General features: G+C 49.9%; 1 protein-coding gene across 3 annotated transcripts in view; it reads left to right on the plus strand.

The window, feature by feature from the left end:
• ATG16L1 (autophagy related 16 like 1) overlaps positions 1-6,114 on the plus strand; it is a 37,536-nt gene extending 31,422 nt beyond the window's left edge. For all 3 annotated transcript variants that reach the window (XM_026491669.4, XM_044380746.3, XM_026491670.4), the window contains 6 exons: positions 474-594; positions 861-966; positions 3,011-3,160; positions 3,307-3,354; positions 3,667-3,768; positions 4,540-6,114. In XM_026491669.4, coding sequence (XP_026347454.2) covers positions 474-594; positions 861-966; positions 3,011-3,160; positions 3,307-3,354; positions 3,667-3,768; positions 4,540-4,633 — 621 coding nt within the window. In that variant the 3' untranslated portion in view covers positions 4,634-6,114. The remainder of the gene's footprint in view (positions 1-473; positions 595-860; positions 967-3,010; positions 3,161-3,306; positions 3,355-3,666; positions 3,769-4,539) is intronic.
• Positions 6,115-16,445: the final 10,331 nt, after the last annotated feature.

Consider the following 16,445-nt stretch of genomic DNA (forward strand, 5'->3'; position numbering starts at 1 on the left):
TATGCCTGCAGGGAACCTGTCTGTTCTGACTTTAAATAGGGTCTGGACTTGGAGAGGCACTGGGTAAAATCCAGGCTTTTTAAAAATTCTGTGATTTGATACAATCCAGATTTACAAAGAAGGTTGCAAGAACACTATAGACTGGTGGTATGTGTAACAGAACTTATTTCAGAAAGGTCCTCCAACAGCCCGTCCCCTTTTTTGAGGATAGAGGCACTTGAAGTTGGCACTAGTGGTGCTGGATTTTTTTTTTTTTTTTTTTTTTTAATGTTATTTGTGCTGGGAGATTTATGCTCTTCCTCTTGATACCTCACCTCTGGGCCACACTGAAAGATGGGCTTTCTGGACATTTTGCCTAGCCACATAGCCTTTTGTCTCAATATTCCTGACCAGATCCCTGGGTGTTTGGAGAAGCTAGCTCTTCCAGCATGGTGTGCCCCCGCGGCTTACGCCGGCTGTGTTCTCTCTCCTAGCACACACTCACAGGACACAGTGGCAAAGTGCTGTCTGCCAAGTTCCTGCTGGACAATGCGCGTATTGTTTCCGGAAGTCATGACCGGACCCTCAAGCTCTGGGATCTACGCAGCAAAGTCTGTGAGGAAATTCAGTCTGTCTATATGTATAATAAGACGTTAACCGCGAGGGGTTTGTTGCCACACGAAAGCCTATGTTTAATATGATAAAATTTGAATTACAAGTCCGGTTTCTTGTTCAGAGTGGCACTGAGGTGGTGACAGCTTTTCGTGTTTGAGGTTGTGTTTAAATAAGGCTCTGGTTCCTCGGGGCGAGAGGGAAGCGATGCTGCCTGCACAGCCATGGAGGGGCTTCTGCCTGATTACTGATGTTCATTCTTCTTTCAGGCATAAAGACGGTGTTTGCAGGATCCAGCTGTAATGATATCGTTTGCACGGAGCAGTGTGTCATGAGTGGACATTTCGACAAGAAAATTCGTTTCTGGGACATCCGGTATAATACCCTGGAGCTCAGTGGGGGAGGCAGATCAGGGGGTCTTCCTGTGGTAGAGCTCTGATGAGGTTTTATATATAGGGTGTGTTTTTTAAAATTCCTGAAAGTGCCAGAAACGAGCTCCAGTCCGCATCTATCTCTGTAGTTCGATATTCTTTACCATGAAGCAGACTGTCGCGCTCAGCGATACTTATGAGCATGCTCTGTGCACTTATGAGGCACTTTGCCAGCTGCTAGGTAAACAAAGACAGCTAGGTAGTTTGAAATGTCACAGGGAAGACCCACACACAGGCCTGCACAGTGTTCTGAAGTAGCGCCAGGCACCTTGGTCCAAGGACATGAGGGAACGGCTGTCAGGATGAGTCTTAAGAAGTGAGTGGGCGTCACATGGCAGAAAAGCCCCTGACAGACAGACTTTCCAGACGGGACAGCAGGACAGCCTGGTAGGTCAGGCTGTGGGCACACAGGACTAGCCGGTGGTGGGTTGGGATCAGATGGCTGTTTGTAAGTGACTTGCTCCTGTAAGCCGTTGGGTGTTGATCACAGGACCGCTCCACACGAGTGCGTAGATGGTGCTGGTGGTGTTAAGATGGTGTCCTGGGAGCGGGGACCTCATCCAGCAGTAAAGGAGACGTGGAGGGGAACAGACTTGAGGGAGCATTTGCACACGGGGGTGAGGAAGGGGAGAACCGAAGCCAGAGCAGGAATAAGCGACAGATACCGTGTTACGATAAGAATGCACATTTGTGGTTTCTAAGAGACACTTGGATAAACAGGAGCAGAGTCTTTGAGAGAGGTTGAATGGGGAAAAAAACAGAAGTCCTCACAGGAAGACTCAGAAAACATGAAGAAGGAGTGGCTCAGAGATAGCCCTCGGAACAGGAGACAGCATTTTAGGAAGCCACCGAGGAGGGGAGGCCACAGATAGGGAGGAGACTGTAGAGTCCTGTTGGAGGCCACGGCTGGGGGAGCAGAGGGGTCGGATGGTGGGAGGAGTCTGAGGGAATAGGCCGAGGGGCAAGGCCGGTGGGTTAGGGAGGTCGCTGCTGGTCACGGTGGATGCAGGGTGGTTGTGGAGATGTGGGGACAGGGAGCCTGTGCTCATAGATGATGCTTGGAAAGGCCAGGTGGGAAGTTGGTGGCTTCTGGACAGCACTTCCAAATTTGATTCACACCCTTTTGTTAGCCTTTTGACCCTGAAACATTTTAGTGTTAAACTCGATATTGGAAGTCTTCCGGTGCACCCCCTAATTGGCCAGATGGAGACCCTGAGTCCCAGGGAAGTGCATTGACTTGCCTCCAGCCACACATTTAGCAACAATAAGATAAACACTCTTACTTAGTGTTTGCTGGAAGTAGGAAATCATTTCATTGAAAGCTTACAACAAAATGACTACAGAAGGGTCCACACCTCCTTTGGCCGTATCACCAATAGGGCCCTGCAGAATTGCTGTTCACGGGCCTGGGTGGGGACTGGAGCCTGGAGGGCAGTCGGACAAATGAAGAGGAGGGACTTGGCTAGGGCGGGGACTCTGCCCTGGAGTCCAGCTCCACACCTGGAATCACCCAGCTGGACTTGGGGCTCCTGGAGCTGAACTTCGTAAGGCAGGGAGCCTGCGAGAGGCCGCACATTTGTCCGCGTACAGTGCAGCATCCCAGACCCACCGGAGCAGGTTTATGAGGCCTTGGCCACGTCGACCTATCATCATCAGAAGAGTACTGGATGGGTAGTAGCCCTGCTTAGCTCGTGCTGAGCCGAAGCTCTGATGGCAGTTATGGTAGCATTCCCCAGACGGGCGAGGAAGTTAGTTCTTCCCAAATTCAGAGTTCTGGTACTTAAACTATTACTATAGAATATATTGATAGAAAAATAATAAAAGCAGTCCCTGAAGTGATTTCTCTAAGGTTGGGACACATTCACTGTCCTTCAAGAGTACGGCATCATTTCCCCCTCTTCTCCACGGACCCTGGCATCCTGGTCAAAATGGGGAAGTTCTCATGCTTCTGTGTTGACGTCTTCTCAGACTTCCCATCACTTTCGTAGATCGGAGAGCACTGTCCGGGAGATGGAGCTCCTGGGGAAGATTACTGCCCTGGACTTAAACCCGGAGAGAACGGAACTCCTCAGCTGCTCTCGTGATGACCTGCTAAAGATCATCGACCTGCGAATCAATGCCGTCAGACAGACATTTAGGTAACTGCAGGCAATGCTGGTTTGGGTTTTACTTGAATCTTGCTGTTTTTTCTGGGGGTCGCATGAACACCAGAGGGCCTGACCCTGCTCTCTCAAATCCTGAGTGGTGTGAGCTCTCGGGGTAACGATGCTCTTGTTGGTTTCAGCGCGCCTGGGTTCAAGTGCGGCTCTGATTGGACCAGAGTTGTGTTCAGGTGAGTAGCAGTGCTCCTCCTGCCCTGCCCCACCCCCCCGACCTGGTACATCCCAGCGGGGCATCTGTACACTCTCACCCTGAGGGAGTGTCCAGGAGTGACCTGGAAGCTCAGCACTAGGGGTCACTGTCACTGTCTCCTTCCTTTCTGGTGTTCCTAAGAGCTGTTGGAGAGCTTCTAGGGAAGGTGGGCTCTCTGGAGAAGGGCAGCCCCCTTTCCTAGTTCTCGCTCTGCCTGCACAGCACTTCTCCCATGGGATGCTGAATTAGGGGTGGGTGGCTGACACTTTTCTGGTCTTACTGTGTTCTGCAGCCCTGATGGTGGTTATGTGGCAGCGGGCTCCGCTGAGGGCTCTCTTTACATCTGGAGCGTGCTCTCGGGGAAAGTGGAGAAGGTCCTTTCCAAGCAGCATGGGTAAGGGGAACCCTGTTAGCCCCCCTGAGGTTGTGTGCAGGTGCTGTGACTTTATCCCGGGGGTCCTGCCCCTTTGGGCATGGACTGAGTCCACCCCGGGTGGGCGGTGTGTGCTCGCTGGCTCTGCTGTGAGCGAGGTCAGTGGGGAGGGCTGGGGCCGTTTGTGCAGTAGAGCGAGCTGCAGTGTTCTGCTTAACGATATGACAGGCTATCCCAGTTAGAGCCCTTCGAGCAGTGGCTGCTGGAAAAAGGTTTGGGAAGCATCCTGTCTCTCTGATCATCTAGCACCGCTTCTTCCTCTTTCTTCTCCGCTTCTTCTCCCTTCGGAAAGACTGGTTGTAAACACAGATTTTCAGACTCTTTTTCAGTCCTTCCCCAAGCTCCTTTTTTTCTTAGCTTTGTTCTCTCCACCCAAGCTCAACTGCTAGTTGGAATAAAGATGGGGCTTTCCTCCAGAACCACCTCTCCCTGCTCCCAGGGGCAGTGGCCATTGTCCACTCCTCAGTCGGTCCCCTGAGGCTCTAGTTGGAGGGTGCGAGCTATGGGCTTAGGGTAGACTTGGTACAACCTGACTCCTTTCATTCCTAAACTGCTTCCTAAAGTACAGTGTTCCTTTGAGTTCTCGTGCTCATTCACAGGGGCCTGCCTGTTGGGGGCAGCAGTCCTGGTGAGCAAGCCAGGCTTTGGAGCAAGCCTTGCTCCCAGAATGTGAGGGAGCCTGGCGTTCAGTTCATTAAGATCTCACAGATGTTTCGACCTCTCCCTTTGAAGCTCGTCCATCAATGCGGTGGCGTGGTCCCCCTCCGGCTCCCACGTCGTCAGTGTGGACAAAGGAAGCAAAGCTGTGCTGTGGTCAGAGTATTGATGGCACCTCCGAGAGAGCGAGAGAGAGAGAGAGAGAGAGAGAGAGGAGCCGAAGCCAGAGAAGCGCACAAGCTCCCGTGGCTCTGTCCTGGCAGGTGGTGTGTGGGGTGTAGCTTTGACCTCCAGAGACGAGCTGGGGCCGCGTGGTGTCATGGCCTGCCTTTGAACGGGATTTCTGAGGATTTTAGCTGAGGTCTCTAATGGCCTGAAAGAGTAACACTGAAAAAATCTGTCCCTGCAGTCACTTAGCAGGGGTTCAGGTTCTTGCCTTGATTTGGGTGGGAAACACTACTGGCTCTGATCTTCCATACCTCAGCGGGGAGAGCACGGGCACCTGCCAGCTTCCTCACTGGCCGGCAGGGCCAAGAACACCCCACACACGCGTGGGAGTTGGTTCTCCCTCCGTGCTTTCTCCCATCCTTCCAGAGTCGGTTCTGGCCCAATGCACGTCCTGTCACCTTGGGATGGTTTTCCCGGTGAACTCGCTTGAATCGTTGGATTAACAGAAACCCAAACAGGATTATCCCTGCCCTCAGCCCACAGGGACTGCCCTGATTTCTGAGGAGACGACGGGACTGTGGTCCTCCCTGCTGGTCTCTGTCCTTATTATGAGGCTCTTACTCTGATCTCATCTGATTACTGTTGGAATTTCCTTAGATCTCCTAAACCGTTCTTAGAAAGCAGCTGTTCTTCAAAGCTTCAGGCTTCCTTTCTCCCTAACGATGCTACACACCTGGTTCTTGGTCAAGGAATAGATCTCAGTTTGGTTACCAAACACTTTTTGGAGGTAGGAGAGGAAGTGCAGTAACCTTCTTCCAAGGAAGTGGTCGAGCTGCAGGAGTAGAGTGGCTTCCTCCGGCCACCTGCAGACTCCCAGAAAGTGGGTGGGGCACACACCACCTTCTTTCCAGGTGTGCCATGGTTACAGTTGCTGGTGACAAGGGATTGGAGGCCTCGAATGTATTAGCCTGCAGCCAGCAGTTCTGGGTCACTGCCCCTTCGCCAAGCCTCTGTGCAATACCCCCTCGGTGCTTTAGTGCCAGGAGCCCATTCCAAGAAGCATGGCAAGGTCATCTTGAGGTTCCAGGAGTTCTGGTCGGGGCCAGGGAAAAACTGGCCTATGGCTTTTTTTTTTTTTTTTAAACATTTATCTTTACCATTTTACCTGTGTATATCATTTTAGTTCCTGAGTGACTGAAACACCAATACTTTCATCACTTTTTAATTTGCACTTTATTTTTTTCCTTCCACACTTGTGCTCTGGACAGCTGTGGGTATGAGTGCTGGAGCTGGGTGAGGAGGGCCGCTGTGTCCGTCCTCCCTCTCTCCCCAGCCCTCCTGCCCCCCTTTCCAGCTTGCTGCTCCAAGAGCTCGAGGGGAGGTGGAATTCACAGGCCAGGGCGCATCTTTTATTTATTTAATTATGTTGCCCAACAGAACTTGATTGTAAATAAAAAAGAAATCTGTTATATACTTTTCAAACTCTGTCTCTTGGTGGTTATTTTTTATGCTCCTCTGTCCTTCGGCAAAAAAGCTGTTTCTTTCATCTGTTTTCATGGTATTCGTTCATTGGTAAATAACAGCTACTATTTTCCTGGAGTCTCTCCTCGTTGTTCATCATTTAAGCCTCCACTACCACTGCCTGTAAACCAGCATTCTATTTTCACGCCACATGTAAGTCTTAACTCAGCAAAGGGTCTCGTGAATCTCTGCGTCTGTCCTGCTGAGCACCCAGCGCACTCAACCAGACTCCTACCCTCGGCTCCACACTGCAGGCGGTGCGAGTGCCTGGTTCCCCACTGGAGCCTTTGTCCGTAGGATTGATGAGGAGCCATACCTGTCTCCTGCTGGTCTCCGGTCTCTCTGCTGAAGGGGTATGAATTACCTCACAGGGGAGTGATTCGTTCACGGAGACCCTGTCTCTAGCAAGCAGCCTTGTGCTATGACAAATCCTGATCTCCCGGAGTCCCCCCTCCCCTCCGACCTCTGTCCCGTTCCCTTATGACTGTTTTACCAAGGGTCCAGCCAAACATCTGCTTAGCCCAGAACCTGGGGGCAGGATTCTGTTGTGTACTGAAGTCTTGAGGCACCCAGAAGTCTCCAGAAGGCCGAAGGAGTCCTTTGCAATCACTTTCAAGAAGGTAAGTCATTCTTAAAAGAGGTGTAAAGTAAGCATTGCAGTAACCTCCAGTTATCCTGTTTTCTTTGAACTTGGAGGGAAGCTTGGCTACTCTCTACTTTGAACAAAGAAAGGTTTCAGTTTGAGATCATCCGCACGGTGAAGCTCTCTTCAGGTCACCTGCCAGGGCCGAGCTGTTGAGCGTGTGGACTCACACAGCAGTGGAGTAGGACTTCATTTGACTGATGGTCCTGACGCACCATGTCTGTCAGATCATCTGGGACCCTCCCCACTGCTGCGGGTTCTGCTGGTGGGGGTGGGAGGTGGGCATAGGAGTTTCTCCATTTCCCAGATGAACCCTGGGCACTGGGAGCTGGTATGCTACCTCGTCAGTGGTGTCGGCTTTGACCCAGACATTCACATATCTCAGAAGTTGAGAATTTTTAAATGTTTTTTAAATGAACTTATATTCTCTAGGTCATTTCCCAAAATAGTGTGATAAATGAAGCTCAGTGCCTTATTCTTAAAGCACATACTGCGTACACAGCCTTTGTCCTATAAATGCTGCAAAGCCCCTCTGCGTCTTTCACGTGTGGCACGCGGGAGATTTTGTATGGACACGGGTTAGTGGAGGAAGCTGCTCTCAGCCAGGAGGGGCCAGCCTGGGCTCAAGGTGGCTTGGTTGGCAAGTTCCAGATCTCTTGAGTGGACCAAGGTGTGCAGAGCTACCTGCGTCTTCGCAGGGCACAGCACAACCCAGCTCTTCGAGAACTGGACGTTTTGAAATGTGCACTTGAAACTCCTCACCCGTGTGGGCACTGGGAAAAAGCAGCCGTGATGAAATTCCCCTCACCAGACTGCCGGACTGCGGAAACCACAACGTTTCTGGGTTCCTGCGAGCCCTTGCGTTGTAATCAGGAGCCTGTGGCTCTCAGATTCTGTGGTCTGAGAAATGTATCCCATGTTGTAAGGCGGGGGGGGGGGGGGGGGGGGGGAGGGGTGTCGTCTCGAAGCCTAATGAGAAGCTGTTCTAGTGTCCCGACCCCTAGTGGGCGCCACTGCCTCCAGTCGGTCTTCCTCTCCAGGCCCACAGGCTGCCACCAGATGGCCTCGGGCTGGCCACGGGGATGCTTTACTCCACGATGTTTTTTTTCTTGTGCCCTACAATAATGCCCACTCGCTAGAAATCCCAAGTTTTCAAGCCAATAATAAACTTCGGAAATCTTGAATAAAGTGAAATATACCCATTTGTATAGATTCTGTAAGAAAAGTACAATCTAGTAAGATCGGTCAAGAAAATTATTTTTAACCTGTTTCACCTCCACAAAGTTTGATATTTGTACCTCAGGGAGCTCTCTGGCTTTCATAGCACAGCCCTGCTGGTTTCCATCTCTGCCTCCTCACCCTTCCCTGCCTTCATTCCAGATACTTTTTCCAGCCTCTGTGTGCTCCAGCCATGCTGTGCTCCTCAAACACTCACACTCTCCTTCGAGAGTTTTCCCTGGGGCTCCACAGCCCTTGTCTAACCCTGACTGACTGACAGGCTCAGTGAGCACACCCACATCCGGTGGCTCCAGAATCCAGAGGAAACCCTCGTGTGGAAGGAGCCCTGGGGCAGCTACCCGCCACTCAGCAGCTCTTGAGTACTTGACAGCAAACCTAAAGCATGTCATTTCCCCCGTAAATCAGCACTCATGCCAAAACACCAAGGACACCGTGCCATAATTCCGCCTCATAGAATTGACAAGAACTCCGTGTCATCAACTATCCAGTCCATATTCAAATGTTCCCAACTGTTTCAACAATGGATTTTCTTCGATGGGCTTATTTGGATCAGGATCCAGTTAGCTTTTGCTGCGTAACGAACTACCTTAAAAATGTAATGGCTTGAAATAACCATGATTCTCCCGATCCTGTGAGTGGGCCGGGGTGGCCTAGTTGGGGATGAATGGTAGAGGGTGGCCCTAGTCACGTCCGGCAGGCAGCTAGGAGAACAAGAATGACGCAGCAAGGATGCACGCGTCAATGTGTGAGCACTTGTCACTCCGCCGGGGTGGCCTTCATCGCATCCCATTGGCCAGAGCAGATAGCACAAGCAGCCCTGCCTGAGTGTGGGATGCCACCCGGCAGCATGGGGACAGGACAGGACTCACTTGGAGCTGTTGTGGCAATTGTCCACAGTTAGGGCTCCATTCTGTTCTCTCGGGTCTTTTTTATTCTATTGCTGACTTCTTTTTTTGCCCCACACTGGATCAGTTCACTTTCCCCATAGAAGCAGTACGTGTGTCCCACGTGGGAACAGTGGCCCTGCGCATGGCCGTGTGCCAGGCTTCTGTGGCTCTGCCCTGACCCTAGATGTGGAGAGGAGAGCAGGTGAATCAGGCTCTGGGCTGCATTTTCCTGGAGAAACAGCCTTAAGAGACAGTGTAGGCGGTTATGCTTGTGAGCCGGGCTGGGCAGCATGCAGGCCACACGCAGTCTGGTTTCTTTTCAGGAAGCCCTCAGTGCTGCTGCTCCTGAGAGTACACGCCCAGATGGTTCTAAGAACCTGTACATCAAGTCTCAGGACCCCCCACCCCCCACCCCGTGGTGCTCGGCACCCTCCGCACTCAGTCAAGTTTTTATTTAGTAGGATTGAATCAGCAAAAAGCAAACCAGACAGTCCCCAAAAGGTGGGTCATAACCAGCCAAAGGGACGAGTGAGGAGGAGGGAGGGAGAGTAGTCAAAAACCTAAGAATAAACCACAAAGGAAGCGGAAGTGTTGTGTAGGAACTGGTCTGTATGTGTATGTGTCAGTTTCGGGTCACAGTGTAAAAAGTGTTACTTCTTTTTTACTGATTTTAAGTTATTGAAATTCACACAAAACATTTTAAAGTATATTCACAGTGTTCAACCACCACCCTTGTCTAGGTCCAACACAAAAGGACCTTGTTGAAACTGGATCAGTGTCCATTTTTCCCCGCACTCTTCTGATCTCCAGCAAGCAGCTGACCCACCCGAGGAAGAGCGCGGGCCCTTGTCTGAGCTTGGGCTGCCAGCGCAGAACACCACACACTGGGCGGCTCCGATGACCGATGCTTCTTTCTCCTGCTTCTGGAGGCTGGAAGTCTGAGGTCAAGGCTCCAACAAGGTAGGTTCCTTCCCCAGGCCTTCGCTCCACAGAGGAGGCGGCATGCCTGACTTCCGAGTGTACTTGCCCGGTGGAGAGTGGGTGTCTCTTACAAGGACACTAATCCTATCAGATCAACGCCCCGCCCTGTGACCTCGTACAACCCCGATCACCTCCCAGCACCCCACCACACCGGGGGCTTCGGGCGTGTAGATTTGCAGGGAGGGGGGGTAGGGGGGTGCCCAGACACTCAGTTCCTCCGAGAGGCCTCTCCCGAAGCGCGCACAGCTTCAGGATGAAGCTGCTCGGTTTGTGCCTGGCCACACAATCTTGTATCGAAGTGGCTTCACGACCCCCCGGAAGCCCTTCTAGCGCTAGGAGCCCTGTGGCGTGACGAGGATAGCAGTGAGGCCCAGAGACTTCCCCAAGGTCGCAGGGGACACATCAGTGGGCCGCACAACCTCGGACTCCAGCCTGGGGCTGCTGGTTCAGCATGCCCCCTTTAAACGGACGCCTGGAGCACCGAGTGCCATTCTCAGCACCACGCCTCAAGATGGACATTCAAATCTGCCTAGGGGTGGGACCCCAGGGTGGCAAGAGGGTGGTGATGTCCATGAGGAATGAGCACCTGTGTCCTAATCATGGGTGAGTCACCTTTGGAAGAGATTAGATTAACTCGCAGCAATGGAGGGAAGTAGAAGGGAAGCTGAGTCCTTCCTAACAAGAATTTTCTCATGTGTCACACTGTTTCAAAGAAAGGTGGTAATGATTTCCCCATCCCTGGAAGCGTTCAACAACTGCTTATTATGGATGTTGAGAGGAGAGCCAAAAAAGGGGTGGAATGTGAACTACATTCTTTTTTCTTTTTTTATTTACTTTTTTTTTTTCTTTTTTGAAGTAGGCTCCACACTGGGCTTGAACTCATGACCCTGAGATCGAGACCTGAGCTGAGATCAAGAGTCAGATGCTTAACCAACTAAGCCACCCAGGCGCCCCTGGATGACATTCTTTTTAAAAGTGTCTGCCCAATTCGAGAACCCACAGGATTTCAGTTATGATTTCAGATGCTATAAGCCAACCCAACCTGTAACAGCCCTCTGTTCCTTAGGCCAGTTGACCAAGAGGTTCACGTTGGAATGAAGGTGGCTTTTAAAAGCCCTGATTCCCTGGCACTCTTCGTAAATAGAGTTGCCCAGTCTTTTCAGGTGCTCTCTGCTTCAGGGAAACCCAGGTGGTGAGGACACAAGATTTTCATTTGTAGTTGATGTTTAGTGGGGTATACCAGTTTTCCTCATGCGTGTGCCCTAATAAACCCCTAAGACGATAACCTAACCCTGAAGCCATAAGCTTCTTAAGCTGAACATCCCCACCCTGCCACCCCCGCGAGCTGGCTGGTGCTGCGTGTGGTATCTGAAGTGAGGCTCAGGGCCTGGAGCTTCCTCTCACTGGACACCAACTCCAGAGAAGCAAGCTTGCCGTCACCAGTGGCTCCCAGACTTCGCATTCATAGAGCAGCCCATTTCCAAAAAAGCTGTAGGGGAAGGCGACATCTTTTTATTTTGGCCAAGTAAGGATTTTTTTTTTTTTCCTAAACCACCATCTACTCTCATCTTCATTTTATAAAAGAAAGGACATTTTGTCCTTATGCTTAGCGGCTGCGTTCTGAAATATTTATGAGTAGAGTGTCATGATGTCTGCAATTTACTTTCAAACGGTTCAAAAGGAAAAAGCAATACACAGGTGAGCACATGCACTGAAGTGTTCATTGTCAAATCTCACAGTGGACTCTGTGGGTGTTTATTGTATTATTCCAACTTTTCTCTATGTTCTAAACTTCACAATAGATTTCAGAAAGTGCAAAACTCATGGCGGGAGGCAAATCAGTGGTTGCCAGAGATTGGAGGGTTGGTGGAAGAGTTGACCGAATTGGGGGGGCAGGGAACTTTTGGGGGGATGGAAATGTTCTGTCTTAACCATAGTGGTAGTTAAACTCATCACACTGCACTTTAAAATGGGCAAATTTGCTTGTATGTAAAGTATACCTCAATAAAGAGGGAGGAAAGAAGAAGGACATCTTAATATCCAAAAATGGAGGACTTCATAACCTTAGAACAAAGGAGGACAGTCGTTTACAGTGAAGACATTTGGCTCCATGACAAAGCTTACAACAGTGCCTTTGTTTTTCTCATTTTTCTGTCAAGCAGAGACAAATTCAGCACAGACCAGAGGCTGGGAATGACTACCAGAGACTACATTTCCAAAAGGCATGAGGTCCCAACCCACCCCCCAAGTTTTCCCCACCTGCCAGGAATTGGCAGGTCAATGACTGAAATCCGTCAGTCTGCACCCTCCCAGCGACCTGGTGGTAACAAAACTGTGAGAATGGGTGTCCCAAGAGCAGCCAGAGCTGCAAGCAGGTCCCGGATGCTGCAGCCTCTCTGGTGGGGACATGAAAAGACGCACCCTGGTCATTTGTCTTCCTCTTGTTGGCATGTTTCTAAGGGGAAAATCAGATATTCTTTTAAATTCTAACAATGTTATCTTTTAACCTTTCTGCTATAGGAGAAGTAAATGACTTGCAGAAAAACTTTAAATTACAGACAAGAAAAAAAATTTAAAAACAAGTAAAATTTGACATACCCACCACACAGAGACCATTTAGCTCCTTAGTACGTATCCTTGCAGATTATGCATATAATGCATATGTGTGTATATATGTGTAAGTATAAATAAGTAGGCATATATGGGTACATATACACACAGTGTGTGTGTTTGCAAGATGTGGTCATATTACACATGCCATCCTATGACCTTTGTGTGGTCACAGTCTCTACCTTCTCGAGATATTACTGTCTTACACGTCACCTAGACCATATTCAGATTTTGCCGATGGACCCACATGTCCTGTAGATCCTGTTTTTCAAATTGGAGATCCAGTCTGGGATCACACATTACATCTGGATGTTGAGTCCCTTGAGTGTCTTTTAATCAAGTACCTCCCTTTTCTGTGACATTGGTTTATGAAAGGCACCAGCTACTTTTCCATTCATCTGGTAACTCTTGTGGTGTCTTCTAGCTTGTTCTTCTAGTCCCTGCATTTCCCATAAACCAGAAGTGATGTTGAAACACTTAATGGATTCCAGTTCACCCAAGGTGATACATCACTTCTGGTTGGCACCATTGTCAATGCTAAGATTGACCGTGGACCATGCCTGGTCCCCCGCTGCACAGCCAGGCTCGCACCTTGTGATGAGCCCAGGATCCATTTACCGTCACTGTGGTGCTAATGGGGACAGCCATTTCTCCATCAACTCTTCACCTGATGGTTTTGACCCCAATGAGTAATCTTTGTTTGAGTCCATCATTTCATCAGTATTTTAAGATGGTACTTTTACTATCATTCAGCTATGATAAGACCAACAGATCTGGAGACAATGGCCACTGAAAAGATAATTTGTTACTTAGTTCTCGAAAGGAGGGGGCAGCCCATGCCACACAGGATCACCTGTGAAGCACCAGGTTTGGTCAAGAGGCAGGGGGATGGAGGGGAAAACATGGGCAGGAGACTTCTTGTGGTTTCCATAGGAAAGAACTGGTGAGGCAAGATAAGCAGGTTTAAGATTGGAGAGGTTGAATAACTTCATCTGGCGCTGTGGTGACGGGCTCTGTCCAGTTGGCTGAACCCTGGTCTGGAGATGATCAGGTCAGGGCAGTAGTGGATAGTGTGACAGCCTGTCCCAGGAGGAACCAAGGCCACTGAGGCGTCTGGGCTCCAGATTGGTTAGTTTGCAATTTGTTGTCTCTTTGGGAAAGGGGTAGCCTTGGAGGTGCAGTCTCTCCAGCGTCCAGATGTCAAAGCATCAGAATTACAGAAAACAGGGTGCACCTGGCTGCTCCGTTGTCAATATGAGTCTTGATCTCGGGGTTGTGAGTTTGAGCCCCATGTTGGGCATGCAGATTACTTAAATAAACAAACATTTAAAAAATACAGAAAATCAAAAGTCATGATTAATCCAGAGTTGTCAAAGCATGTTTTTCTACTTCCATCATTCCTTTTGCATTTAGTAGCTGGCAATTCTCTGTTAAAAAAAAGTTTTCTCCCTTAGAAATTAAAAATATTGTTTCTCAATTTTAGCTATCATCAGCTATCACACTGTTGCAATCCAGTGACTTGTCCATGTGCTTTAAGCATATAGTAAGATCCCTCTTCTAGATGCTGGAGATGGGATAGGTGCAAAGAGCCAGGAATCTCTACACTCCTGGAGCTTACGTGTGAGTGGCGAAGGGCGGGGGGCGGGGGGGAGAGGCAGGAAACAAGATACACAGGTTCTCCTGTATGCGAGACAGTGACAAGTGCTGTGAAGAAAAATAATGCGGAAGAGGCCGCAAGTTTTGGGTGAAGTGGCGCACGATAGGCTGCAGGATGAATGGGGTCACATTGAAGTAAAGACCCAAAGGAATTCAGGAAGCAAACCAAGTGGCTCTCTGTGGGAAGAATGTTCCAGAAGGGGAAACAGTTAAGTGCAAAGGCCTTGAGGCAGGTTTGAAGGAAAGCAAAGAGACAGGTGGGCTGGAGCCAAGTGGGTGAGGTAGTGAGAACTAAGGTCAGGGGTGCCCGGGTGGCTTAGTCGGTTAAGCTTAGGTGTTGGTCTCAGGGTTGTGGGTTCAAGCCCCGCATTGTGCTCCATGCTGGGCGTGGAGCCTACTGGAAAGAAAGGAAGGGAGGGGAGAGGAGGGGAGGGGAGGGAGGGAGGGAACAAGGGAGGAAGGAAGGAAGGAAAGAAAAAGAAAAGGAAGGAAGGAAAGAAGGAAAAAGGAGGGAGAGAAATGGAAAGGAAAGAGAAAAGGGAGTCAGAGGTAACAAGGGATCAGATCTTGGGGGGCCTTTCAGGCATTGTCCAGGCAAGGAGGAAGCCACTAGAAGTTTCCACAGATGCTAACATCTCAAACGTTAGAACAAGCTTTCTGCTTAGACTTGCTTCATTCCCAGACACCATGTCAAGTTCAATATGTAATGTGTTAATGGCCACAGTGCCCCATCTGTTTATTCCCTGAGTGTTCTTGGAAGCAGCTGTTGAATGCGACGGTGAGGGACACAACAAGATGGGTCCCTTCCCTCTTGGAGCCTAGAGTCAAGTAAGGGAAGAGAGACCATACAGTAATCTCCCACACAAGTGTCAAATGCCACCAACCCAGCCTGGGAGGGAGGTTGGAGAAGGCTCCCGTGAGGATGGGACTCCTCTCTTCCAGCATCTGAAGCGTGAGAGGAATCAACAAGTGAAGAGAGAAGAGGATTGTTCTAGGCAAAAAAAACAGTGTGGGGGAGCAGGGGAAATGTGGTGCGGGACAAAATGGAAAGCAGGTGCCCGCAACCTTTCTGAGAGCCATGGGAGATGCTAAGCAGAGAGAACAGATCAGGGCTCGGAAGGGCCCTCTTCCACTGTTGAGAAAAGCCTGGAAGCTGGAGATGGATACAGTCAGACAGCAGGAGACATTATGGCCCAGGAAAGCAGAGGGGGTGCTATGAATGCAGGGGGAGGTTCTGGGGATGAAAAGATGTGGACAGATTCCAGAGACACTGGGGAGGTGGGGTGTAGGGGGTTGAGGAATTGACAAGACTCGTCTCCATAATCAATAGGGCGTGGGGTAGGGGAGAGGAACCTGTCTAGTTCTGATGTGTTTTTGGAGTAATGTTGTTGGGGTCCAGAGCCGATGGCCAAGAAAGAATTTTGAGATGTCTTTGTTGCAAAAAGGTGGTTTCATTAAAGCATGGGGACAGGACCAGTGGGCAGAAAGAGCTGCTGCCCCGGGGTTGTGCGGAACAACTGATCATATACTTTGGGGTTGGGGGAAGTCAAGACAAAGGGAACTTCCGAAAGGATTTTCATATGCTGAAGAAGACTTACAGGATACTGGAGGCCTGGCTATTGTCAAACTAAGGTAGTTTTTCTCTCCAGCAAGGCATTAACATTAAGACAGGAGCTTCCCGGAGGAACATTATACTCTGTCTGCCTCAAGTATTTGTCAGTGAGCTTCAGGTTATAAGGACAGTTAATTTTATCTGCATTTCCTCCTGCCTTTGTTTCCCACGTTTGGCTTGTAGAATACCAGGGTTCATCTTGAGGTTGACATTTCTCCTTGACCTTTTTGTTTCTATCCCCACCCCCAAGGTTGCATTAGCGGCCTGCTGAGTTTAATCAAGTCTGTCGAACACTGGAAAATCCCCTGTCCTGGTGATACTGGGAGTGAAGGGATAATCAGTCTATTTCCAGAACCCAAAGAGGGTTAGGATAGAAAGTAGCTTTTCTTTAGCTCTCGTCCCTCCCACCACGCCTTCCCCACTAGAGCTCCCGCATCTGTGAGCCCCTCTGGAAGGAGAGCAGAGGCCTTTGCCTAATGCCTAGAACTGCTGAAACCACCAGTTCACCCATCTCAACACTAATCCCATTTCCACTCTGCTCCTTAAATGGGATTTGGCTTCTAGACATTGAGACGTGGGTGTGGGCCCCCACTCCAGGTTCCCTACAAATTCCCCCACGCACGTCAGCCAGGGGTCTCGGTGGGGTCATCTGGTTACACAGAGC

The sequence above is a fragment of the Ursus arctos genome, unplaced genomic scaffold (assembly GCF_023065955.2).
Source record: "Ursus arctos isolate Adak ecotype North America unplaced genomic scaffold, UrsArc2.0 scaffold_1, whole genome shotgun sequence".
NCBI classification, from domain to species: domain Eukaryota; kingdom Metazoa; phylum Chordata; class Mammalia; order Carnivora; family Ursidae; genus Ursus; species Ursus arctos.